The sequence below is a fragment of the Talpa europaea genome (assembly GCF_964194135.1).
Source record: "Talpa europaea genome assembly, chromosome: 6".
Taxonomy (NCBI): Eukaryota; Metazoa; Chordata; class Mammalia; order Eulipotyphla; family Talpidae; genus Talpa; species Talpa europaea.
Window position 1 is genome coordinate 93,974,107 of NC_140072.1, and position 27,633 is coordinate 94,001,739.

The following is a 27,633-nucleotide window of genomic DNA, read 5'->3' on the forward strand; positions in this document are numbered from 1 at the left end:
TGCAATTTATTTTACAAACTGCCAAAGAAAACCATCCCTAAATTTAGGAAGTTTCATTAAAAAAAAAAATCAGTTATATTGAAAGAGGCCAGACAGAAAATTAACTTATTGGATGTCCTTAAAAGATTCACAACATGGGTACTGTTAGTGAAATTTTCTCATGGCATTGTTAACGTACTTTATTCAACCCAGGAGAACTATCTTTTCAGAGAAAGGAGTTCAGACACTGTTAAGAAATCAAACCTTGGCTTGTACACAAAATGTATTCAAATAAGATTTTGTTGCTTCATGTTTTATTATTTGATTGGGTTTAGAAAAACCACCAAACTCAATCTGATCAGGTTAATAGACTTGGAAACTTTTCTTACATTGAGTCACTTAAACATATCTTTATTTGAAGTTATTTTCGGAGTTAGTTCCTCCTTACAGTATCAGGTAAAAATCCTTACCCAACACTCTTATTTCATATAAGCAGATAACTGGAAGGGGACATAAACCCTGAAATAACTTGTCTCACATTACTTCAACTTGTACCTCTGTTTACTCATTCGTTCAGGTTGATTGTTTTATATGGCAACTTGACTAGGCCACAGTAATGGATATTGGTCAAATATTATTCTGGATGTATCTGTGAAGGTATTTTTGGATAAAGTTAACATTTAGACTGGTGAATTCTGAGTAAAGCTAATTATCCTCCTTAACTAGATGAGCCTCACTCACCCTGTCAGACAAAAACTGAACTCCCCTAAATGAGAGAAATTCTGTCAGTAGACTGCTTCTGGACTTGACTGCAACTCTCCACCTTGCTGGCTTACTCTAAAAATGTTGAATTTAGCAAGCCTCCACAATCACCTAAGTGAATTTGTTAAAATAAATCTCATTTCTCCTCTCTCCATATATACATTCATATTCTCTGGAGAACCCTCCCTAATATAGACGGTAATGGCAGAATCAGGACTAAAGAATGATAGCTGAACTATCTCACTCCCCAAAGACACAAAGTTGTGTGTGTATGTGTATGTATACACACATACACTAAAAAGTTTGGTTTGGAACATAAATTATCTCACAAAAATAAATGTTGCATGTTATTTCCTTTCTGCCAATTTTTATTAAAATATTCATATATGTGCACTTGCCATCTTTAAGACAGTAAGAGTTCCAGAATTACTATTTCCCACCAAGGATGACAGATTACTGATATGCTACTATATGTTGCTTAATAGTGACAAAATTAACCTTTTGATTAAATAGGGTTACTAATTATTAAAATTCAACTACATATATCAATGTACTTCACATTCAACCATCTCAAACCATTATTTCTATTAATAATAAAGTCAATGTTACCAAAGGCTTCAATAATTTCTGAGCTATTATTAAAACAGTCTTTTTAGGCTATCTGTGCCAATTATCCACCTTAGTAAGAAGTTTCTTAGGGCAAGTCAGTAACTCAACCAACTGGTCCAATTCATAACATTAGAAATCTATGTAGATCTGTTAAGGTCAGTATTCCCATAGTTCATCTACATCTGACTAAAAAGGAACAGAAAATATAATTATTAATTATTTTTGCTCTTATAGGGTAAATATTTCATCTGCACGTAACAAATATTTGAGAAGGGTTTAAAATATCATGTTATTATATAATGTCTGAAAACTGTACTTCAGAGTAAATACTACTACATATATTACTATTCAGATATAATTGAAAAATTATATAATTTCAAAACTGCAAAATTTAATTATCAGTTGGCAGGAAGGTGGGCATATTTTTTTAAAACTATGTTCACGAATCTGCCCTTTGGGAACTGAACAATAATTCAAGACAGAGGCATGTGAACCAGTAAGGTCCAATTAGTGGCAGAAATTGTCATATTAATGACATACTGGTGCCTGTGATGAGTGCCTGTAATGCAGAAAAATGTTAAGCGCTTAGAAAGTGCACTAAAAAAGTCATGTACATACAAGAAATCTCACTTCAAATGGTGAAATCAAAGAAGGTAGCAGTAGACAAATGATATATATATATATATATATTTTAAGATTTATTTATTTATGCATACAAGAGCTAGGGTACATGCCAGAGACGTGGGGGGTGAGAGGACTCACCACAGACAGAACAGAACAGGCAGAGTGGGGAACAGAACAGGCAGACTGACAAAATACACCGCTGAGGGGAGCAGCAGGCAAGACAGGAGAGGTCTATCTGGCCATGTGGGCATCTCCGCGGCTGGCGGGGATCGAACTCGCACTGCAGAGGCTGTGGACAGCTTCACAGCGCTGTGCTCAACTGCCTGCACCACCAGGTGGCCCAACAAATGATATATTACAGTTTGGAAAATATTTTGGACTAAACACCAGTGCTCTATCAAGAGGGGTAGAAAAGTGGAAATAGCTTGCCTCAGTGAAGAGGAATATTTTGTCACTAATATTCAGAATTGCCAGCATATCATGACAATAAAAAGTAACAACTTTCATCAGTATAATTTTTAAATTAGCTATGGACTGTATGTTCCTTTGTGCACTTGAATAACAGGCATTAAGTATACTTCTTTTTAACAAATATTTTATATAATTCTTACATCATTTTTCATCTTTGCACAATGTATGCATTTTCATTATGGTTATATTCCCCATACAATTGCACCCCCCCCCCCTTATTTTGACTCTAGGCCTTCCTTCCCCCACCCCTCTGCCCCCCAGCCAGTGTGTCTCTGGTTTATAGCTGCTTGTTGATTTTGATTTTTACTTTGTTATTGATTAGTCTTTTTCCTGGTCTCTAATCCAGTAAAAAAATGGGCAGAAGAGCTAAAAAGAAACTTCTCTGAAGAAGAAATGCAAATGACCAACAGGCATATGAACAAATGTTCAACATCACTTGTAACCAGGGAAATGCAAATCAAAACTACAATGAGATACCACCTCACACCAGTGAGAAAGGCACATATTAAAAAAACTAGCAACAACAAATGTGGGCATTAAGTACACTTTTAAGCACACTTGTAAAGAGGACTTGTTTAAGCTAAATCAAAAGAAAGAACTTTCCCATAAGAGACTTCATATATTATTTTTACTATTACGATAAGTGGCTCAAGTATATTATATATTAACATAAAAAGTTAAATACTGGATTAAAAGTCAGTCTGTATTCATCTAAAAATACATGTTTTAATATGAAAAAAATTAAGAATAAAAAGAAAATGTAATGTTATTTTAGCATAATTAACTCTATGGAGAAAAATGCACTCTAGCTACAGATTTTATCCTTTTAGAGATCATAGAAGTCACTAAAGAGTAATAATAGTTTTCCCCTAAGTTGATGCCGTTCTTAAAAGCTAAATTTCACAAAAAGCCAAAGGATTTGTTTTGTGTTTTGTAAATACATTGTTTGTAAATAAAATGTTTTAATTCTATTAAACATAAAGTTTACACGAGGAAAAAGTTTTCTTCAAATTTCTGATGTTATTAGAACTAGATTTAACCCTAAGTATGAGAACTGCAAATGAAATAGTTACCATTAAATGTATTTCAAGATTTATTGAAGGTAGATGAAAGAACTAGAAACTATGACACTGGAACATCTGATCTGAAGATCCAATTGAATGCATTAAATCTACATCAGCCTGGAAAGAATACCTATGTGAGGGGTAGGTCAGTTTCACCTCAATAAAAAAAAAAAAAACAACCCTGACAGGTTTTTACCTTTATATACATGTGATTAGAGATCAACTCATCATTGCCAGCATTTTTCATATTCATAACTGTTTAAAAGGAAGGAGCTGTTGTAATTACTATAGCTACTACCTTTACAAAATACAGAACAACAAAATCACAATGTAATGATTAAATAAGAAAGGGCAACTTGAGGTTTAAATAATTCAAATCTATGAACATTTAACTAATATGCAATTTAATGCTAGTTTTTTTCTTACAAAAAGCACCAACTATTCTATCACAAAAAATAAAAATAAGAAGGTCAACTTCTGAAGTCTCTAAATTCTTAATAATTAATGCACTTTGACAAAACAAGGCTTCTCAAAAATATATTCAATTAATGAAGACATTTTCAAGAGACTGCTACTAATATAATGGGGTTGAAAAAACAAGCAGATTGAATTAAAATCTCCTAATATGTAACTTAGTATGCAGTAGACTGTAAATGTTTTATTTTCATGCTATTCATAAACATATCAATTCCTAGAGTTTGCTTGGCATCTAATAATCAACATAGCAAAACAATGCTCTATTTACAGACTTAAAAAGAAACAAAAGCTTACGAAAACAACTGTGTCCTCTTTCACCTGTTCATTAAAGACCAGCTAGTGTATGTCAGAGGACTAGGATGTAAAAAGCACAGGCTAGGCTATGTTTTGAGACTATAGCACTATCGCTCCCTCTACAAGGTGAATATAGTACTAATATCTAGAGATAAACAGAAAATCATCCAACTACAAATGCATTTTTTTACCTTAAATGTAACTACATGTCAACTTACCAAATCCCTGTGCAACACCCAGTTAGCATGCAGGTAGTGAATTCCATCTAGAATCTGATATAATAGTGACTTCACCATTCCCCGAGGTAACTGAACTGGCTTCTTGTTTGCTTTTGAAGCTCTGTGAAACTTGATTATATGCTGAAAGAAAGAAAAATATCACCAGTAGCTTAAAAAAGAGAAGATGGAAAGATAATTCGATATATAATAATTTCCTAACAGAAAAAGAAACACTCACTGATTCCCAAAGATAGCAAAAATATAATTTCACATTTTGCTGAGTAACATAACTTTAAAATTTACTAATATATAACTGGAGCTAAAATTTCACTTCCTAAGTAAATGACAGTGTCTTAGAAAATAAATGATTAATAGGGAAAAGTGTGATTTTTAGTGATTAAAGTGATTAAAGTATAATTAAAAATTACTTTCAGAGACTACTTGATCCTTTGCTTATCTCGTGGAAATTTTCAATTAAAAAATCTTCAAAAAAAGAGAACAGAATCTTTTTACTCTGTAGTGATTATATGAAGGAAAAAAGGAGCAACTATCTGGCTGACATAGCATAGATGTGGTACTTTATTTATAATACATGGATTATAAAGAAAGCAAAAAAAAATATACACCCATGCACAAAGAAATAACATGTAAATAACTAGTTCACAATGGAAATATTTAAAACCATTTAACTTTCAGATGAGAAAAACATAGTCACATATATAAAAGTTTCCTATGTATAGCCTTAGTGGACATCTGGTAAAACACAATACCATTTTACAAATAGAAAAATCACTTTGTAAATAAATGTACCTCAACAGAAACAAGGTCCAATGTTTCAAACTTTCTTGACAGGTTTCTTCATTTTAATTATAGCACCCAAACTGCAAGAAAATCTAGTAGCCAGCTGCAATCATCTCTGCTGTGTGCACCACTATATCTATGCTTGCCATCTAATATGCAAAAGAGCAGACTCTTGGCCAATATTTGTGAGTGAATATTAAGTCTCCTCTTGAAATTAACAAACATTAAAACAGGAGTAAAATATTTAATATTATATGTTAACATTTCCTTTTCCTATTTTTAGAATATGAAACTAGAACATGAATAAGGAATAACTAAATGATTAATGAGTAAAAGAGTTTTACTTTCTAAAGAAAAAATACAGAACAAAGACCTCCTGGTGGGAACGTAAAGTATATATGTAGCACAATTAACCTACATGTTAGTAGCATTTACATTAATTTTCTTCTCAGTCATTTCTTTGACGTATATAAAAGCAGACAAACAAAATAAAGCTACAACAATGCAATAGCATAGACTATTTTGTGACCTAAGAAATTATGTGACAAATAAGACTGCTGACCTTAAGAAGAGTCTCAGAAACTTAACAAAAATAGATTAAATCATTTTTTTAAAAAAGTAAAATCTACCACATTAAAAAATGAAAGGAACAAAATAGGTGACATAAGATAATCAATTAATGCCATATACCATATACATTTCTTCAGTTAACACTTTCACTAAGGTATTACAAGTTACTTTTTACCAATAGGTTGGTAAACTACAAAAAACTACTATGAAGGAATTTCTTACCTTTATTTTTACTCTAGGAATATATAACAAATATGTGGGTATCACACCAGGAAATTTCACCAACATCCAAGCAATTTTTTTAAAAATGACTCTTTTTACTACAGCTGTTTTTGTTACCCTCTACAGTCTTACCCCAGCTAATTTAATATTCCAATTAAAATAAGAAAATAATATGGACAAAAGAGTAGATTTAGTAAGCTGAATTATCACTTGGTTTTTATTAAAATGAACATTAAAAGTACTTATTTGGCTTAAGGTGAGTACTGATAAGAGGAAAAAGCCAGTGATGAATACCTATATGCACCGGTAATATTCTATCAATTTATGCAGTATAACTTTGTAAAAATGTAATTATTATACCTATATATAAAATTATTAGATACCAGATTGCTAGGAATCAAATTGAATACTATCTTCTATGCTGAACTATGTATTATAATCAGCCTGTTTATAATAGTGTTTTTTAAACCAGCCTATACATTTCTCATAAATTTGGATCATATAATTTGATTTCATGTTAGGTTTGAGTATGACACATGATAAATTCACTATTGGCTATCCTGATTTAACAAATTTTTCTATTAACAGAATCCTACTTTGATTAGATTTCTTTTAAGAAAGAGGCTTAAAAAGAAAAAAAAATTTACAGTCAGCATGGATCATAGACAATAGATTTGTAAAACAGAGAGGGAAAATTTTAAGTGTCTATTATATGTTTGAAAACATTTCCTACCAGATAATTTATAAAAAACAACTTGGAGCAACTCACGTGGAAAATAGAAATCTAGAATGAAAATATTTCTGATAAATCTTAAAGCATATGAAACCCAGATAAGTTTCAATTTCTGAAATCTGTTAAAAGAGTTAAAATTATATAAATGAGGCCAGTTCTGGAAATTAGCACAAGCTAGAAACTATTGTACCATTTTCAGAAGGTGATTTTACTACTAAACAGTTTTACTATAGTTTGTACTAATTTTCTCTAAAAATTTTATATTTGCATTTACAAACAGCTGAATGAAAAATGTAAATCATTTTGAAGATTTAAAAAACTGAACCAGGATATTATGGTCTCCTGCATCAGTATGTTTTTCCTTTCACTTATCTCAATAAATTCAAAGCCATGCTTAGTTAGTAATACAGATCTGTATATAAAAATGTTTAAAACTTTATTACTTACGAAATAGAAATTAAATATTACTTCACAGTAGTAAAGAAACTATGAGTGAATTAACATAATGTTCAATTTTTATTTCCTTTTTGGCATTTTAAACTGTCATCTGGCTAACATGTTTCTTCATACAAGACTTGTCAAAATATAAGTTTTATATGTTTCAAAATTATTTTGGCTACTCTGTTATAGATTTTCATTATATTTTACCCCCAACATGACATTTCGGATTTTTAAAAAACAACGGTTATTTTATAGTTACTCAAGACTCCTGCAAATGCCAATTTAAATAAAACTTGCTTAGTAAATACAAAATGTTAAGGCAGCTTTTATATTTCTGCTACTTAGGCAAGATAAACTTAAAATCTTACTTTATACTAACTTTTATAAATAGAACAGTTAAAAAAAGTAAATACTTCATTTTGAGAATCTTCAAATATTTAATTGGGTATAGGTAATTAAAAATATTCTTATCACAGGGCAGATAAACACAAAATAACTAAAAGCTGCAATAGACAATTGAATCAATTTTCATGCCTATTTCATTTTGTAGTAGCGCTCTCTCCCACAAAAAAATTCTTCCCCTACAAGAATATGCCAAATTCAAGTCAATACAATATTGAATTTCTGCTGATGGAAAGAATAAGTACTTTAGGATACTAAATATCAATTGAGAATGATATACAATAAATATAGTTTCCTATATTAATGTAGCACATTAGTTTATAAAGCTTTTAGCAAACAAAATTATCTTCAGAAAAATCATGCAAAAAATAGCACAAATATCATATTCTACATATGGGGGGGAACTGCAGCTTCAGAGCTGCAAGAGACTTGCCTAATGTCACATGACAATAAAAGCATGAACTCTCAGATATGGCATATTTATTTCCTTACATGAGAATACCACCTTCTCATTTTATATTTGTTTACACCACAGAACAAAAGGAAATATATTGCTTGTTTTTAAATTTTATAACAACATAGTTATTACTGATACTTTTCAATTAAAAAAAAATCCATTGCTAAGAAATAATACGGAATAGTTACTTATACTCTTCACATACGTTTTGTGTAGTAGTTACAAAGATCAAAAAGTAAACAAAATATTCTAGCACAGGTATTTTATCAAACACATTCTATAAGTTTACTTTCATTTTGAAAAAGGGAATTTCACAATAAGATGAGTTCTTTTAGCTCCCTCTAATCCCTAACTGAAACCAATGGCTCCATGACTACCAAGAATTCACCTTACCCAGAGGTCATGTTCAGCATAGTCAAACAGAAGCCATACTTTCCTATCAGCATGAGACAGAAACACCTTTTGAAGAGAGATGACATTTGGATGCTTAAGTTCTCGAAGTAACTGCAAAACAAAGGATATCCATTAAAATCTTTGCCATAAAAATGTTTGCCATAAAAACCTACCATGTGAAATTCAAAAGCAATATGAGCCCTGTGGTAAAAATCCTAGAAGTCTAGTAAGCACCTACATAATTCTGAGATATTCATACAGGTGTTTCAGTAATAAATGAGGAAAAATCTCTGGGGAAAAGATACTGGAAGATACAAATGAGGAAATGTGTCTATTCTGTTAGTACTTTGCTTAGCTATAATTCCTTTCAATGTGGCAAAATACATAGAACAAAAATTACCATTTTTACAATTTTTAAGTGCACAATTCAGCAGGCTTATGGATACTCACACTGTTATATAATCATCACTATTACCCATTTTAGAAAATTTTTGTTGTCCTAAAAAGAAACTCTGCACCCACTGAATAATTATTCTCCATTTCTCTTTCCCCCTCAGTTCTAGGTAACTTCTGTTATACTACTTTGTATCTCTGAATTTCACTCTACTAGTCAATTGATACAAGTATAATCATACAACATTTGTCTGGCTTATTTCACTTAGTATAATGGCTTCAAGATTTATTCACGTTGTAACAGGTATCAGATTTTCATTCCTTTTTGTTTATCTATCCATGATGGACACATTCTTATTTATCCATTCATCTGCTGATAACCCAGGCCATTTCCACTATTTGGCTACTGTGAATAATGTTGCTATGAACATTGGAGTACAGGTAACTGAGTTTCTGCTTTCAAAGCTTTACATATATACATAGGAGTAGATCTAATGGATCATATGATAGTTATATATAGCTTCTTGAGGAACCACCAAAATAGTTTTCACAGCAGCTGTACTATTTTACATTCCTATTAGCAATGCATAAGGGTTCCAATGTCTTGACATCCTCACCAACACTTATTTTCTTTCTTCCACTTTTTAAAAGACAGGCATATCCTAGTAGGTATCTCATTGTGGATTTGATTTGCAGTTCCCTAACAACTAATGATGCTGAGCATCTTTTCGTATGCTTATTGGTTATCTGTATATCATCTTTGGAGAAATGTCTATTCAAGTCCTTTGCCCATTTTTTAATTAGTTTGCTTTTTTGTTGAGATGCAGCTCTTTTCATATTCTTTATTTATTCTACATTATATTGCACGTTCTGTCAGACTGTATTTGCAAATATTTTCTCCCATTCTGTTGGCTGTCTTTGTTTCGATAACACAAAACATTTGAACTTAAAACAAATTCATACCTTGCAATTCTTTTAAAAATCTAATGGCAACAATAGATTTATCAACATCAATATCAGATGAGAATTAAAATCTATAATTCTGTGAGAAATAGTATCTATTTTTTCAGGCATTTAAATAATAACATCAATTAAAATTAACATTTTTAATAAAATAATAGGCCACTTACATAGATAGAAGCATCCAAAAAGAGCACATTTTTATGGGTTTAACCTTTCTCTTCTCCTAGAATGACATTCTTCTACTTAAAATCTTTTATCTCCTTATTTTACTCATATTTAATAACCACAATGGCCCTAACAATCCATCAGTTAAAATGCACTCCCACTCCACCATGGGAAAACAAAAATAGCAGTAACAATGATAAATGAAACTCATGAAACCTGATGTTATATTTTTATCAGGTAAAACTGACTTACATGATGCCTTCCAAATGTGTTCCAAATATATGACAGGCATGTGAGAAAATCAAGATCTTAGAACTTAAGACTTCATGATCTTTAATAAAAACACTGCCACCAAAACAAAAATCAATATAAATGTAATGTTAATGCTACATTAGGAGCTTTGTTAATACCACATTAGGAGTTTTTTCAGCAAAGAAAAAACTATGAATGGGCTATATATTCAATCATTAAGGCTTATACTCTAAAACTGATTATTTTATTCAGGATCAAGATCATACTCAAATTACGTATTTCTGCTTTCAGAATATATTTTCAAATTTATGAGACCAGAGAGATTACATACTATCTCAGAAACCAAAAGGCCAAAATCTAAAATGTTAACAAGGTAAAGAATCTGAATGACTTTGGTGTCTCCCTGAATCATCCAACTGGCTGGAAGAACTAAACTTAACTCTTAGTTCATTATCATTCTGGGTCAGTGATTTTTCCATTACCTCACAATTGGAAAACACTTCTCAGCTAGGCAGCTATATCAAATCCTTTCTGGAGACTGCTGTGGTAGAAATTAAAACAAACAAACTCCAAAGTTTTGACAAAAGTCCTCTCCAGTTATTAAAAACCCACAAATAAAGCTATCTATTCAATTTCACTTCCAAGATAAGGCTTAGTTCCTATACTTAAAAAACAAACAAACAAACAAACAAAAAAAAAACACCAAAAGCCAGCAGCAACCATTTTATTAGGTTCTTCTAAATAGAGGAGTCAACTATGATGCATAACATATGACATGCATTTTCTCAAACATTAAATAACCCCATGCAATATTTATATTATTCCATTTTAAAAATGAGCGCATAGAGGTTGAAGGGGATTAAATAATTTGCTCAAGGTGACAATCCTAGGAAGTGTTTAGAATCAGGATTTAAATGCCTTTTAAATTAATTAATTTTTAAAATACAAAGCCAGTACTCTATGGTCTAATACCAATACTTATCAAAGTCTAACACCCTGGAAGAAAAATTTTACAATCCCATGGCACAGACATTTTAAACATATGCTAGGCTATGAAATGGACAGGAGTAGGCACTGCATCTTGTTTACAACCACACCTAGCTTCTAGCACACTAACTGGCACCTGGTAGGCAATCATTCACTATCTTGGAGGGGTAAGAACAAAGCGGGAAGGAAGCACAATGGACTATGGTGGTAGCCTATGGATGAGCTGGTGTTGGGTCCACCACAGTGGTAATACCTGATAAGAGGATCCAAATATTACCTCCATTAAAAAAAAAAAATTGGTGAATATATAAAAAATGAATTCATGAATAAACAGAATGCACAAATATATAAAAAGGCATTATACAACACACTCCTTAGCTTCTGATCTAATATCTGATCTGATCACTGCTTTCACCATAAAAAATCCACTTCTTTAAAAAAAATCTAGGGCCTCCCCTAGTGATGCAGGCGGATGTATGCCCCACTGTGAAGCTGTCTGCAGCCTCTGCAGCACAGGTTTGATCCCGGCCGGTCGGAGGGGGTCCCACATGGCGCGGCAGACCTCTCCTGTCTCGTCGGCTGCGAAACAGCAGTGTATTTTGTCAGTCTGACTATTTTGTTCCCTGTTCTGTCTCTGGTGGATCCTCTCACCTTCCCGAGTATCTGGCCTGTATCCCGGTTCTTGTATAAATAAATAAATAAATCTTTAAAAAAAAAAAAATCTACTTATTTAAAACCAATGCATTTCTTTAAAAAAAAATTCATTGAATTAGCCAGAAAAAAAAAATCTTCAAGAGTAATGATTTTTATAATAAGAACTATTGCTGTAGTAGTAAGTGAGTGTTATGGACTGAATTGCATTCTTCCCAAATTCTTGTTTCTGCCCTAACCTCTAGTATCTCAAAACCTAATTATATTTGTAGATAAGGTCCTTAAAAAGGCAAGTATGTTAAAATGAGGTTGTTAGAAGAATGGTGACTTTACAAGAAGTGATGATTAAGCATAAAAACATGAGGGGCGCTGCACAGAGGAACAACCAAGTGAACAGGTGGTCAGCTGCAAGTCATGGAGAGATTTCAGAGGACACCAACCCTGCAGGCGCCCTGATCTTAGACTTACAGTCTCTACCAATGAAAAAGTTGATTTCTGTTGTTTAAGTTCTCAGTCTGCAGTATTTTATAAGGCAGCCTTGGCAAATTAATAAAGTAAATAATTATTACACTGTGCATATAAAAACACTCTATTTAGAAGTGAGCTCTATCAGGAGATGGGTCACAGTGGGGTTGGAGATGGAATGACAATCTCAGTGGGTATTTACCTCTAGGTAAATATTTATACTGAAGTACTTCCAAAAGCTCAGGCAGGGCTAACATTTACCAAATGCCTCCTATAAGTCAGGCACTGTGATGGATGCTCCACTAGCATGCAAATATGCTTCTGCCAAAGTCCTTAGAAGGAGACAAATGTTAGTAAGCAGACAATTCTAATGCTGTGGCTACTTAGAGGTAACTGATACTTACTAGAAGTAGCTAACATCTGCCCAGAGTTTTTAGTATGTATTCTAAGCTCCACAAAATAATCCCTATGATATACTATCATTTCCATTTTACAAATAAGGAAAATAAAAACACAAGAAAATTAGGTAACTTGCTTGGTAATATAAAGCTAGTTAATGGTAAAGTCAAGAGCTCAGGTAATCTGGTTAGGGTCTTAGTCACTACTTGTTACACTGTGACATTATGCACTAATACTACAGTAGATGACAGTTCACATTCTAATCAATAGAACTTTAGCATTTTATCAACCCATTCAAGAGCCTATTTCTAACATTTTATAAGTTAATTTTGCCTTTTTCAAGATTTTATGTTAAAAATTTTTCAAAGATAGGTTTAAATACATTTATACAATACTTTCTATCACATAAACCATTTAAGTTTATCTAATTATATAGGAAATAAAGTTTTAGTCATCATTTATCATACACTTAATTCATTCCAAATGTGTCAATAAACACCACTTAAGAGTTGTGAGAAAAAAGGGAAGGAAATCTCTAATAGTCTCAAAATAACATTGATTTCTACAATGAAAATTTTATTGCATAGCAAAAACAAATTCAATTTTTACTGTAAGTATGATGCTAGTTGTGGTGAAATTACTGTAAAGGTGTAAGGAGAATTATTCCAAACTATTTTTTTAAAGCTGTGTTAACTTTTTCTTCAACAGGATTCTTGCAAATTAATTACAACAATGAGGCACCTAGTAAAAACAGATGTGAGCTGCAAAAGTAGAGTATAACTGAGGCTTTAAAGAGGTAAAACGGTCTCTTGGATTATTGATGGTCCACTGAAACACAATATTAAAACAACTAAACTAAAGGGATTCCATTGCACAGGAAATTCTGGAAATATAAAACGAACCATTTACAATACAATGAAGATGAAGATATACCATGAATGTCCCTAACTTTAGTAGAAATTCTCAAGAGTTTTTTCTTCCTTTCTTTTACAATTATTTACTGAGCACAGACTGTCATGTGCAACACCTAGTTCAATCTGGTGAAGAAATGGTATAGTTCATTGGGGGTAGGGACAACAAATAGAACATAAACAAACAAACAGAAACTCCTTAGGAGGATTATGTTAGTGTTATGAAAGAAATAAAGTAGTGCAGATTATAGAGAATAATGGAGGTGTGTGGTGAGGATACAAGACTTTTGAGAAGAACGTTTAATAAATGGAAGGGAGAGAAGAGAGTTTTAATAAGAATTGCCAGAAGGGAAGGGATATTTTTTCTTTTTAAATTTTTATTAAAGAATTTTTTTAAAAAGAAAAATAAACAGAATAGTAAGACAAACCTCCACACACCATTACTGACTGGCAGCCTATCTCATTTTATTTATACTCAAATGCATTCCTTCTACCTCACCCTAAACTATTTTGAAGTGAATTCTAGAAATAATACAACTTCACCTGTACCTACTTCATTATGCATCTCTAAAATATAAGGTCTCTTTTCTCTGAGTACATGGAAATAAATTAGTAACAAAAGTTATCTAGAAAGCTCATATATTTACAAATTAAACAATACATTTCTAAATAATCCACGAATAAAAGAAAAAACCACAAATAAAATTGAAAATATTTAGTACTAAATGATTATGAAAATACAATACAGAAAATTTTGTGGAATGCAAATAAACAACAGCTTAGAGGGAAATTTAAAGTTTTAATTACTTATATTAGAAGAGTCTAAAATCAGTGATTAAAAGTTCCACCATAAGAAGATAAAAAAAAAAATGTAAGCCAATAGCTAGAAAGAATAAAGATAAGAAATCAATAATACAAACAGAAAATATAAATTGCAAATATGTAACATCATTATAGATGTAAAAGCAATGCATTAAAATGAGAAATATTTTCTTTTTAAAACAAAATTCTAATCACTGTATGGAGATTCTAATTACTGTATGGACAAGGTGTGCTTCCAAAAGAAACAGGCATATGTTTTTGCATACTCAAATGAATGGATAGATATAATGAAAATGAAATAACACTATCCATTTTAAATGCATAAGTACTGACATTAATCTCATTAAAATAGAAATACTAATTTCGTATCAACTAACATACCACTTTATTGTACTCAGTGTTGTAGTAAAAATAACTGACACTTAACTACTTAGTGATTATTGGAAAAACATATATTCATTAAAACAACCAATCAAGACTGTCCTAACCCCAAATAAATATCGAAAATTTTGCTAGAACTACATGCCCCTTTTACTTTTCTTTAAAACAGATTTTTCTATAGGTAGTTGATATGAAAAACATTTATCAACTTTTAATTAATGTGTATATATGTGTGACAGATTCATTTAAAGCCCTATATAGTAAACATTCTTAAGTCAGTTGATAATGATGATAAAAAGTTTCACTTACTGCTATTTCTCTACATGCTGACATAGAGATCCCAGTTCCTTCTATCTGTTTTAAAGCATAGTCTTTATCATCTTTCCTGTAAAAACAAAGTTATTTTAATATACAGATAAATTTATGTTTATGCACATTTCTAATAAAATATAACTCATATACACACAATACCTTTCACATATATCATACAGGAACAAGTTTATAGATAATCTGATTCAATCCCATTATTTGAAGAGGAAAAGTTAGATTCAAAGGAATAAGACTTGTTCAAAGGTCTATAGTTATTTGTAGAAGATGAGATTCAGAAATGGAGCTCCTGACTTCAGGTAATAGATTCTCTCTGCTCTAATGTATATTCACTTCCTCCATATATATTGCACATGCATGAGAAAGTGTGTGTGTATGTGTGTGTAAAATAAAGCCTGCAGACCTATTTCTAAAAATTCATTCAAGTATAAGTAAATAAAAAATTAAGAAATGAATGCATCATTAAGTACAAAATGGTTATAATTTAAAACATAGTTCTTATCCCCAAACACCTTCAAAGAAGTTCATTAAATGTGTTTATTGAGCACTTACTATGTATCTAGAACTGTGGCAGGTACTTGGGATACAACAGAGTTAGTTAATTATTTTATGGAGTTTTCTGCCCTAGATGAATAAGTAACAAATTAGAATTTAAAAATAGATGGGATTTTTTTTAAAAAAGATTTATTTATTTATGCATACAAGAACAAGGGTACAGGGCAGAGATGCAGTGGGTGAGAGGAATCACCAGAGACAGAGTGGGGAACAGAACAGGCAGATCTACTGAAGTACAGTGCTGAGGGGAGCAGCGGGTGAGTCAGGAGAGATCTGCTATGCCATGTGGGTAGCTCCCTGACTGGCCGGGGATTGAACTCATGCTGCAGAGGCTGCGGACAGATGGGATCTTTTAAAAGCATAAAATATATATAAAACCACATAGCCACTAGTCACAAGAACAATGGCATCACCACGTATGTTACCTTTGAAAAAAATGCTCACACTCATGATAATCAGAGTGGAAAAAAAATAGTACCATTGCACTATTATGAAAATAGCACTAATCCTGCAGACCCTCTGAAAGGATTTTGGGAACACACAGAGGTTTCTAAATCCAACTTTGAGAACTCTTATGTGTGTGTTATCAATTAAGAGGTAGAACACAGCATGGTCTTCTAAGTTCTATAAATAGAGGGGATATCAATTATACCTTGAAGAGTTGAAACAAGATGAAAAAGCATCAGAGTCTATTTAAATGAAGATTCTTAAAACTTAAGAAGTTTGTCAGGAAGGAGAAAGGGGTTGTAAAGAGGAAATCAGTAGTTATGAGACATCCCAAGAAGTGGGAACAATGTGTACAAAAGTACAAGAGAAGCACAGAGAGGGCCTGGCATGCTCAGAGAATAGGAAGAATAGTATAGTAGTTTAATACCATTGTAACATGCTGACAGCCCCGAGGACTGATGGGACTTTGGAAATAGGCTGGAGTAATATGGGGTTAAGGGGACTGTTTTAAACCAGATATCTCCAAAGGAAGATATGTGTGTGTGTGTGTGTGTGTGTGTGTGTGTGTGTGTGTGTGTGTGTGTGTGTAGAGAGAAAGAATGACCGCTCACTGAAAGGAGTGTACAAAACAAATGACTATGATAAGGAAATACTACATTTAAAAATTAAATAAAGCTAAGAGAAACCGTATTATATGAGAAGACCAAAAAGATGATAGAACAATAATGAACACTTGCCTTTAACAAATAGGAAGAATAGCATGAAAATATAAAGTGGTGGTAAAGGAGTGATTAAAAAAAGTGTTTTTGTAAAACAGAGCATTCATTGAATATACATATCAAACTTACTTGCCTCCTAACACCCCACTAAAACCAAAGGATAGGAAACTTTTTTCAAGACATAAGCCCATACAGACGAAAAACAAGAGAGAAGATACATAAAAGTTTGGAAACTAAAGTAAGTGAACAAACTAATTAAAAAGAATCCAAGAAAATCAAAACAGAAGCTGACAGTGAAGAAGGCTGAGAACCAATTAGATTTTATATAGCAAAATCCCCCAAAAGCAGAAAATGGAGAGTATGAAACACTTGTGGGAGAATTGTCTAGACAGAAAATAAAATTGAAGAGATATAAAATAGGCCAATAATTGAAAGGAAAGGAAGGAAATCAGGGAAACAGTCCATGAAGTCCAATACAAATAATCAGAAATTCTAGAAAGAGAAAAAAAAGGAAGGCAATTTATATAATAATTAAAAAAATAAACTTTACAAACTAAGTACAGGAAATGTAAAATAGGTGGTGTCCAATGAGTTACCAGCACGAGTGAAAATAGACCCATATAAAGATACAATGTTAAGATATTTTAAAAAGTGGAGATAAACCAAAGATTTTACAAGCTTCCAAAAGGGATATGTAATGGGCCATTTAGAAAGGATCATGAAAAAGAAGGAAATTCTGTAACAACATATATGAACCTTGAAGGCATTATGTTAAATGAGCTACATCAGAGAGAGAAAAAGAAATACTGCATGATATCACTTATATCTGGAATTTAAAAAGGCAAACTTGCAAAAACGGACAGTAGAATAGTGATTATGAGGTCTATAGGGTGGTGGAACTGGGGAAGTGTTTAGGGTACAAATTTGTAACCAGTATATAAAAAAAGTCCCAAAGACCTAATGCAAAGCATAGTTATTACAGATAACACTGTATTATAAACTTCAAAGTTACTTAGATACCATAATGTTAATTGTTTCCACCACAAAAATGAAATAACAACGTGATGTGACAGAGGTGTTAGCTAATGCATAATGGCAATAATACTAAATTTATCAAGTCAATTGACTATACACTTTAAACTTACACAGCGTTGTGTCAATTATATTTCAATAAAAATAATTGTTTTTAAAGAAGGATCAGAATCAGTATACCATTAGATTTCTCAACAGCAGTTTTGGAAGCTAGAAGTTCTAGACTAGATTTGCATTGTATGAAATCATGAAGTGCTGATTACACTGTCAATGGATGTGGCTTGGAGTTTAAGTTCTGTGTAGCTGTCTATTCTGAAGGAATCCATCATCAGCTGCAATGCTAGGAAAACATTATAGAGCAATGAACTAAGATCAAGGAGTTTATATCATGTCAATTAGTTAACTGCTTTCTTCATGGAAAAATCATATTTAAGGAAAAAAACAAATAAGAGAAACAAAAACAGCTGAACTAATCACTGTGCTTGACTGCCTTGTAAAACACTGTTAATTACATAAAGACTAGTATGTTAAATTTAATAATTATCTTTATGTGATAATTTAGAAGCAGATAATATAAAACTCTCATTGCATGTGAGGGTATAATGGTTAGCGAGGAGAAAAATTCTGTGAGAACTCATGCTGGACTATGGAATGAAATCTTAATGATTATACAAGATAACCTAGTTCGGTTCAATGCTTTTTAGATGTGAACTGAAACATCTAACTGCTTTAACATGACACCTTTGACACATTTAGTGATCTTAATATTTTCAATTAGGGAAAGAAAACTCTTAAATGCATATTAATGGGTAATTAAAAAAAAAAAAAACCTAAGTCCTAATACTTACAGTTCCTATTGCTGTATTTTCAAATATCACCTGGTGTTATTTCTTACCTTTGGATACCATCACTTAGGTTCATGTATCATGTCATTTGAAACTCTTAGATTTTGCCTTTTGAGAATTTAGACCCCAAAGTAAGAATAAAACTAACAGTATCTTTTACACTTAAAATATCTTTCAATTTCCTATTATGAAAACTGCTCTCTCCAAATTCATGTGACAGATCACAAGAGACACTTGGTCTTTACAGATTAAATACAAATAAAACATATGAATGCATAGATAGTCAGCGATTATATGCTTTTTGAGAAGAGGCAGAGTCATATTCATATACAAAAACTGATCCAGTAACTATTTCAAACTGAGTTTTGCTTCTAAGTCTCAATATTCTTATCAATCAGGGTCAAATATAGTAAACTTGATGGTAGAAATCAAGGTGTCAAGCAAGTTTGTTAAAGTCCTCACTGTTCAAGACACATTCAAACTCTATGGGTAATCAGAATTCAGAATGACTGAATATGAATTGTGCATTTATACATCAATAGAGGAGGTATCTAATAATTCTGGCTAACACAATTTTCCAGAGTTAATCTTATCATTGATGGAAACAACTATCTTCCCTTAATAGATAATTAATCAGCTCTACAAGCCCTCAGATTAACTAGCTATTTTTGAAGCATTATTAGAGAAAAACTACACTTAAACCTCCATGGAAATGATCATGCCATATTCTGTTAACAACAAAAACTCCTTAGGTCCATAATGCTTGATTATAGTGACAGTATATACATCTATTATTGGATAGTTATATATAACTATCCCAGCCAGACACCTCAAACTAAGGATTCCTTGGATATTCCATAAGACGGACTTCTTTGGATCAAGAGACAACTCCCACCCAGGTCCCATGAACAGATCTAGATGATGAGAACAAAATATTATCATGCCTTAATCTGTGTGCCTTCATTTTCTCACATGCTCTTTTCTTGCTTCTCTGTTGGTTTAAATTTCTGAAATGTTAAGCAGATACTTGGTGTTGCTAATAACAATATCCATTGCTGCCTGTATCCCTAGTCATTCTTTGTGTGAGTCCATACCTGGCTACAATTTGCTCATGGTTTTATTAAAGTATACAAACTAGTCGAGTTTTGAGATTGTAGCTACTTTATTTTGAGTGCAATCCAGCTCACTCTAGTTTCCTGGGCAATTATACTCAACTATCATGCATCTCTTTAAATCATAATCTAAAAATAGTAAAGAGGACAGATAGTCTCTAGATGTCAAACATAGCAAAACCACAGTTTTGTCTACAGCAAAACCACAGTTGAGACACAGACTCTTAGCATAGAAATAAATTACAAACTTAAAAAAAAACCAGCATTTTTGGTCACACTGCTCCAAAGTCATCTTAAAAGTTCTGTCACTTTTCCTTCGGATTATTCATTAATTAATCTTAACAAGGCAACAAAAAGTACACATAAAAAACACAAAGTAATATATGCAAAAGTTTCCTTCTGGGCTCTCAATTCAATTCCAATGATCTATGTGTCTCTTAGGTCAGGACCATACTGTTTTGATTGCTATAACATTGTAACATAGTTTAAAATCAGAAAGTGTGATGCCTACAGTTTTGTTGCTCTTTACCAATAATGAGTCTTTTGTTGTTGCATACATAGTTTAGGTTTCCTATTTCTGGGAAAAATGTCATTGTACTTTTTATAGGGATTGCATTGACTCTGTATATGGCTTTGGGTAGTATGGACATTTTAGCAATATTAATTCTCCCAAATTAACAAATGCAGGCTATCTTTCCATTTTTTTGTATCTTCTTTAATTTCTTTCATCAAAGACTTGTAGTTTTCAGTGTATGGTTTTTCACCTACCTTGGTTAAATTTATCCCTACATATTTTATTGCTTTTGATGCTATTTTAATTGCAGTGTTTTGCTAATTACATTTCCAGATATCTTATTATTAGAGTATAGGAGTACTGACTGATTTATGGTGTTGATTTTGGATTCTAAAGTTTTATCAAATTTGTTGATTAGCTGTAACAGGTGTTTGATGGAGTTTTTAGGATAATCCCTATAAGATTATGTCATCTCCAAACAGAAATAATTTTATGCCTTCCATTCTGACTTAGAAGCATTTTATTTCTTTTTCTTACCTAATTGCTCTGGTTAGGACTTCCAGTACATTGCTGAATATTAGCTGTAAGGATGGGTAGCCTGATGTTAAGAAGAAAACCTTTTACTTTTCACTGGCAGTTGTGTTTTGTCAAATGCTTTTTCTGTATCTAGTAAGATGATTGTGATTCTTATCTTTTATTCAATGGTCATGTTTTACTTAACAGTGGGGTTATATTCTAAAAATTGTATAATTAGGTCATTTTCACTGTTGTGGGAGCACCACAAAATATAATTAGGCAAACCTAGACGGTATAGCCTATTACATATCTTGGTACATTTTTGCATCTAGAGCCATCAGGGATATTGGTTTGCAATTTTCTTTTCTTTCTTTCTTTCTTTTTTTTTTTTTTTGTTAATGTTCTTATCTGCGTTAGTATCAGGGTAATGTTTACCTCATAAAATGAGTTTGGGGAATGTTCCCTCCTTGCCCTTCCTTCAATTTTCGGTACAAGTTCAGTGATTCAAGTATAGGTAGAAGTATGCTTCCTGAAGTTCAAATGTGGTTCAAGTCCAATGAATTCTTACTGATTTCCTGACTGAATAATCCCATTTACTGTTTAAAGTGAAGTACTGAAACTCCCTACTATATTGCATTGTTGTCCATTACCCCCTTCAGATTTGTTAGTATATGCTTAATAAATATGATAGATTTGGGTGCTCCAAAGTTGGGAGACTGTAGACACACACACACACACACACACACACAAACACACTTTCATCTTCTTGATGAAATAGTCCCTATGTCATTATATAATGACCTTCTTTGTATCTTGTTACAACTTTTGAGTTAGTCTAAGTATAGCTACCTCTGCTTTCAGTTTCCAGTTACATGTAATATATTTTCCCAGGCCTTCCCTTAAAGGCTATGTGTATTCCTAAAGATGAAATGAGTATACTGAATGTAATATATATAGTTAGGTCTTGTTTTTCAATCTGTTCGTTCTATGCTTTTTTTTGGAGAATTTAATCCATTTATATTTAAGGTAATTACTGACAAGTAAAGACTTACCAATACCAACTTACTTATTGTTTTCTGGCTATTTTGTAGTTTTCATGTTCTTTTTCCCTCTCTTGCTGAATTCTTTTTTGAATTGATAACTTTCAATAGTTGTATGTTTTGATCCCCCCCTCTCTTTATCTTTGTGTATCAACTGCAGGTTTTTGTTTTGTGGTAATCAGTTAACCATGAAGATTACATAAAACACTGCATAAATATAATTCTATTTGATGCTGACTATCTTAAGCAGCATACAAGAACTTTATATTTTTACTTGCATCGTTTTATATTTTTGATGTCACAATTTATCTTTTTTATTCTATATTCACTATCAAATTCTAACTATATATTTAATACTTTTGTCCTTTAACTTTCACACTAGGGTTAAGTGGTCAACACATCATCATATTACAGTATTAATGCATTCTGAATTTGACTTCTTATTTTGTTAGTGTGCTGTATATTTTCATAATACTAATTAGCATCTTTCATTTCAGGTTGAAAAACTCCTTTCAGCATTTCTTGTAAGACAGGTCTAGTAAGGATGAGCTCCCTCTGCTTTTGTTTGTCTTGGAAAGCTTTCACCTCTCCTTCAATTCTGAAGGACAACTTTGCTGACAGAGTATTCTTGGTTGGCAGCTTTTTTTTTTCTTTCATCACTTTGAATACATCACCCCATACTTTTGGGCTACTAGGCTTTTCCTGAGAAACCTACTGATCACCTTATACACACATCTCTTTTCAGTATCTGTTTCACCAGCCAACTTTTGGCTCTCTTATAAACTATGTATCCTGTTCACTCTTTACTAAGCAACTGCAAATGGTGGAGCTACTAAAACAAATATGACCCAGCCCTTTGCTTTAAGATAGTCACAACCTAAGTGAAAGAATGTAATCAAAGTAAGAGGAAGATACAAATTCAAGTCCCATAATAAATAGTAACTAATCTGATTTAGGAATTAATTGAATGGAAGGAAGGTAAGAAAGATGAGTTAAAAATAGCCAATTAATTGGTTTAGGAAAAAATTAACTTGAGATGACAACATTCACAGCACAGAGGAAGGCTACAAAACAAAATGTAAAGTTCCACAGAAGGAACAGTTTAAGTTCTTTAAAATAAGGGGAATTTATGAATAAACAAAATGTTAAGTACCAAATAGCAATATGCTCACACTCAGGAAAGGAAGAAGAATCAAAACAAGACAAACAGAGAAGCAGAACAGCATACAAGGAAGCATACAGCTTAGAAAGGATGTGGAAAACCTTCATGGGGGAGTGACAAGTATTAAGTACAGGACCTGGCATAGTTGATAGTTACCTATTGTATACATTGTTGATAGTTACCTATTCAGTGTCTATCACTCTTAATTCCTTTCTTACAGAATGCTGATTCTGTTCAGATTTATTTTTCCCTAATGTACCTATGTACCTCAAAAGAAGATGACCCCTCCCTATCCTCCAGGTAGTTCAGAATAGGCCAAAGGTAACTATATTGCCCTTCCCTGTGATTGGCTCAATAACAGCTATGTACCAATTCTGGTCAAAGAGTCATATGGTAAAGAATTCAAGGCAGCTGGGGGAGAAAGTTGGTAGGTGAAGGGGGGTTTTGAATCTAAAAGAGAGAATCTCAAGAAGCATTTAAACCCAGCTGACTGTAGTGAGTCTTTTTGTATCCAAGGATACAAGAAGGATGAAACTTTCACTAAAGATAAGTGGTAAAAAGGGAAACAACCTAGGATCTTAATGGTATTAATGAGGCACTATGGCTGGAGAACTGTAGCAGGAGGTTGCCTTAAATCTCTACTTCACGGTTTTGTGAGATATTAAAACTCCTTTACAGTTTAAATCACTTTGGGACAGAATTTTCTATCATTTTCAGTTGAATATATCAAAATTTAAAATTAAGAACATAATGAATACTTTAAAACAGAAAGAAGGGCAAAGGTAGAGCAGAAAGAAATAGTACAGAAAAAAAGAAAATGTGAGTTCTTTAACAAATTATGCTACCAAGAATTTAACTAAAAAGAAAGCAAGATGAGAAAATCTCTGCTGGGTGCCCCCCCCCCCCTTTTTAGTAAAATATATCTAGCAAGTTCATTTTCATGTACTCAGCCATTTTTAATAAACACCTATCATGTTAGATATTACCACATGTTAAAAATCATTAGCAAGGAGGCACTAGGTTCCCTCAGGCAAAAAAGGAGCTTTGTGCTAAAGAGGGATAGAAACTTAAGGTGATGCATCATGAACAGGGAAGAGAATAATGAGGTGATATTTGGGAGAGACTGGGTAGGGAAAACACAAATCACCATGTACAGCATGTGAAAGACTTTAAGAAATCATAAAATGCAATGAGAAGCCAATTAAGAGATTTGATTAATATGGCATTTTCAGGAGATCACACCAGTCCTTATGCAAAGAGATAACTGAAAATGAGGGAAGTATGCTGGAAAGAACAAGTTAAAAACCTATGGCTCACAAATATTTTGATTCTAATTATGTTAGGTACCCAGAATGGTCAAATTCAGAGGTAGAAAGTCGACTGTTGGTTGCCAGGGGGGTTAGAGGACGGGGGAATGGATTCCCATTGTTTAATGGGTACAGAATTTTAATTTAACAAAATGAAAACAGTTCCGTGAATGGATCATGGTGATGGCAGCACAACAATGTATATGTACTTAGTATTACTGAACTGTACACTTAAATATGTACATATATTTACCACAACTTGTGTGTTTCTGCAATTAAAAACAAAACAAAAAATCCTATGAATTTAAAAAAAAAAATTTATCATTTATTTATTCATGAATACAAGAACCAGGGTACAGGCCAGATATGCGGAAGGGTAAGAGGATTCGCCAGAGACAGAATGGGGAACAGAAGAGGCAGATCTAATTAAATACACTGCTGAGGGGAGCAGCGGGCAAAACAGGAGAGGTCTGCCGCACCATGTGGGTATCTCTGCCACTGGCCAAGATCAAACCCGCACTGCAGAGGCTGCGGACAGCTTCACAGCGCTGTGCTCAGCCGCCTGTGCCTCCTATGAATGTCAAGGCCCTCCTATGAATGTTTTTTAGACAAGAGATGATAGTGACTTGTTCAAGATTAATGGCAGAGAAAATGCAATTGGTTAGTTAGTGAGAAGTAGACAGGTTGGAATTACATTTTAGACATAGGATCAAAATGTCCTGATGCCTACATGAAGACCGGAGATTTTAAGAGAAAGGTATCCAAGATAATTTCCATATTGCTGACATACGTCATTGGATAGGATAATACTGCCATTAACTACAAACGTGAATGTGAGAGATGATTCAAATTAGATCAGGGTCAACTAGAGAAATTTGTGATAATTCAAATTGGAAGTAAGTAGATGAGTGTGTCAATGGATCTTGAGCTCTGAACAGACATCTGGACTGGAGATACAAACTTGACAGTCCCTGGTATATAAACAGTATCTGAAGCCTGTAAGTCAAAGATATTACCTACTGAGAGAAAGAAAGGATAAAGACAAAAAGGGCTGAGTCCAGGCTTCGAGAGGTATAGTTATGAGGAATTCTAACATTTACATTTGGAGTAGAAGACAAAAAAGGAACTCCCACACAACAATGAAACAAAAAAGCCATACACATAAAATAAAAACTATAAAGTAGACTACCTCAAAAGCTAAGCCAAGAAAATATTTCAGAAATGGAAATATTTGTTAAAATATAAAATGATGATAATAAGAGGCATTTACTAAATGACCACTATGTTCTTAGGACAGTAATATTAGATTTAGAAAGGCATTGATTCATTCATTTTTACAACACCCTAAGAAAAAAAGTTGTGTTTTTGTTTTTTGTTTATATCTTCATTTTACAGCTGAACAAATCAAGGGCTAAGGAGGGAAAAATAACTTGTTCAAGGTCACACAGCTAGCAAGTCAGGCAGATTCAAAACCTGAATTCTTATTCAGGAATTCTTATGTGATATTGGCTCTCTAAGTGTCCACTGGGTTTGGCAACACAGAGAACAGTACTCTAAAGTAATGCTAACAAGAAATACACTAACTCTCATGAAGACTGCAGCTCATCTTCAAATATTAAAGACTGAAAAGAGATTAATGTATAAGGTAGTCCCAGACTGCCTTCAGGCACCAAATAAAAAGTGCTCATTGTTGGAAGATACCACCTTTGTGGCACAATATCTAAAACATAATAAAAAATAACCAGGCACCTGAGGAGACCAGAAAACTGGCAGAAACTGTAAACAACATCAGGCTTATCAGGGTTCCAGATATTTTATGTAGTCTTTTCAAGATGTTAAAAGTCAGAATTGTGATAGTCTCAATAGTTCAAAAATAAAACACAACAGATTTTTAGAAGAAAAAATTCTAAGACTGGAAAAAATAATTGCACTTAATTATATAATCCATGAGTTTAAAAGCAGGAGTACAACAAAATGGATTACTAATGAACTGAAAGAAAGAGTATAGGAAAATATTCAAAATAAAGAGAATGACAAAATGGTGAAAATCACAAAGGAGTAGAGAAACAAGAAAGAAGGCACAACCAATATTTAAAGAAACAGTGGCTGAGAATTTTCTAAAATGAATGGCTTAAGTTACAGATTCAAGAAGCATTTATGAATCATAGCAAAAAGTGTTTTTCAAGTAAAAAGAAAAATGATCTAAAAGGGAAGCAAAATAATGCAGACACATTACCTGCAAAAGAACAGAAAGCAGACTTAATTGTGATTTCAGAAAAGACAAGGAAGAAAATCTTAAAATACTGAAAGAAATCAATTGCTAATCTAGAATTCTACACCCAATGAAATATACTTCAGTGCTGAAGGAGAAAAAATGGTAATTTTAGACAAACTAAAACAGAATTTGTCAACAATAGTTTTACAACAAACAAAATACTTATGATTGTTAAGTATTGTGGAAACAGCATAATCCCAAAAGCACAGTAAAGCAAGAAGTTATAAGAAGTGATAACAGTGGTAGTAATTCAAATGAACACTGACTTTATACAACAACAAAAATATCTGGTGAGGTATAAACATACAGAATTAAAAAATACAACAGCACTGTCATATTAACCCAGGGGGAGGAGGGGGAATAAGCAGAACTGAAGCATTCTAATATTCTCATATTTGGAAAAATGGTACATGTGCCAACTAATATTAGCTAGTAGTAAGTAAAAAATGCATATTTTAATATCTAGAATAGTTACTTTAGGAATAGCAAGAGGGTGAAACTTACAAGTTAGTAATGGGAATTTGATGTTTAAGACACTTGTAGAAACAATGGTTAGAAAGGACAGTAGGAAAACACAAGCTCTGCCCTTGCTAAGGAAGTAAAGGGAAAAAATAATGTGGGCAATCAAGGATGGCAATATGATGAAGGATGTCCCATTTTATTCTTAAATTCACAAGGAAACATTTCTCTAAATATAAAAGGGCAACCTTGCAAAATGTGTATTAATGCTAATGCTGTCAACTTTAGACCCTACCACTGTTACAGAAACTCTCCCTTGGAGCTGACAGACTACTCTGGGATAGGAAAGGTAAGAAACTTGTTCTCTAATAATTCTCAGATACGCCATTTGTACTACCTTCAACTCACTGGCAAGAC

At 32.6% G+C, this 27,633-nt stretch overlaps 1 protein-coding gene across 3 annotated transcripts in view; it reads right to left on the reverse strand.

The window, feature by feature from the left end:
* The window catches only part of CDK8 (cyclin dependent kinase 8), a gene marked incomplete at both ends in the record, with an annotated part of 94,439 nt that overhangs the window by 32,402 nt on the left and 34,404 nt on the right, over window positions 1–27,633 (reverse strand). For 2 of the 3 annotated variants that reach the window (XM_084234574.1, XM_084234573.1), the window contains 3 exons: window positions 4,499–4,639; window positions 8,518–8,628; window positions 15,216–15,291. In XM_084234574.1, the coding sequence (XP_084090700.1) occupies window positions 4,499–4,639; window positions 8,518–8,628; window positions 15,216–15,291 (328 nt within the window). Of the gene's footprint in view, window positions 1–4,498; window positions 4,640–8,517; window positions 8,629–15,215; window positions 15,292–27,633 lie in introns of those variants that run through there. The other variant, XM_084234575.1, reaches the window with a different exon arrangement.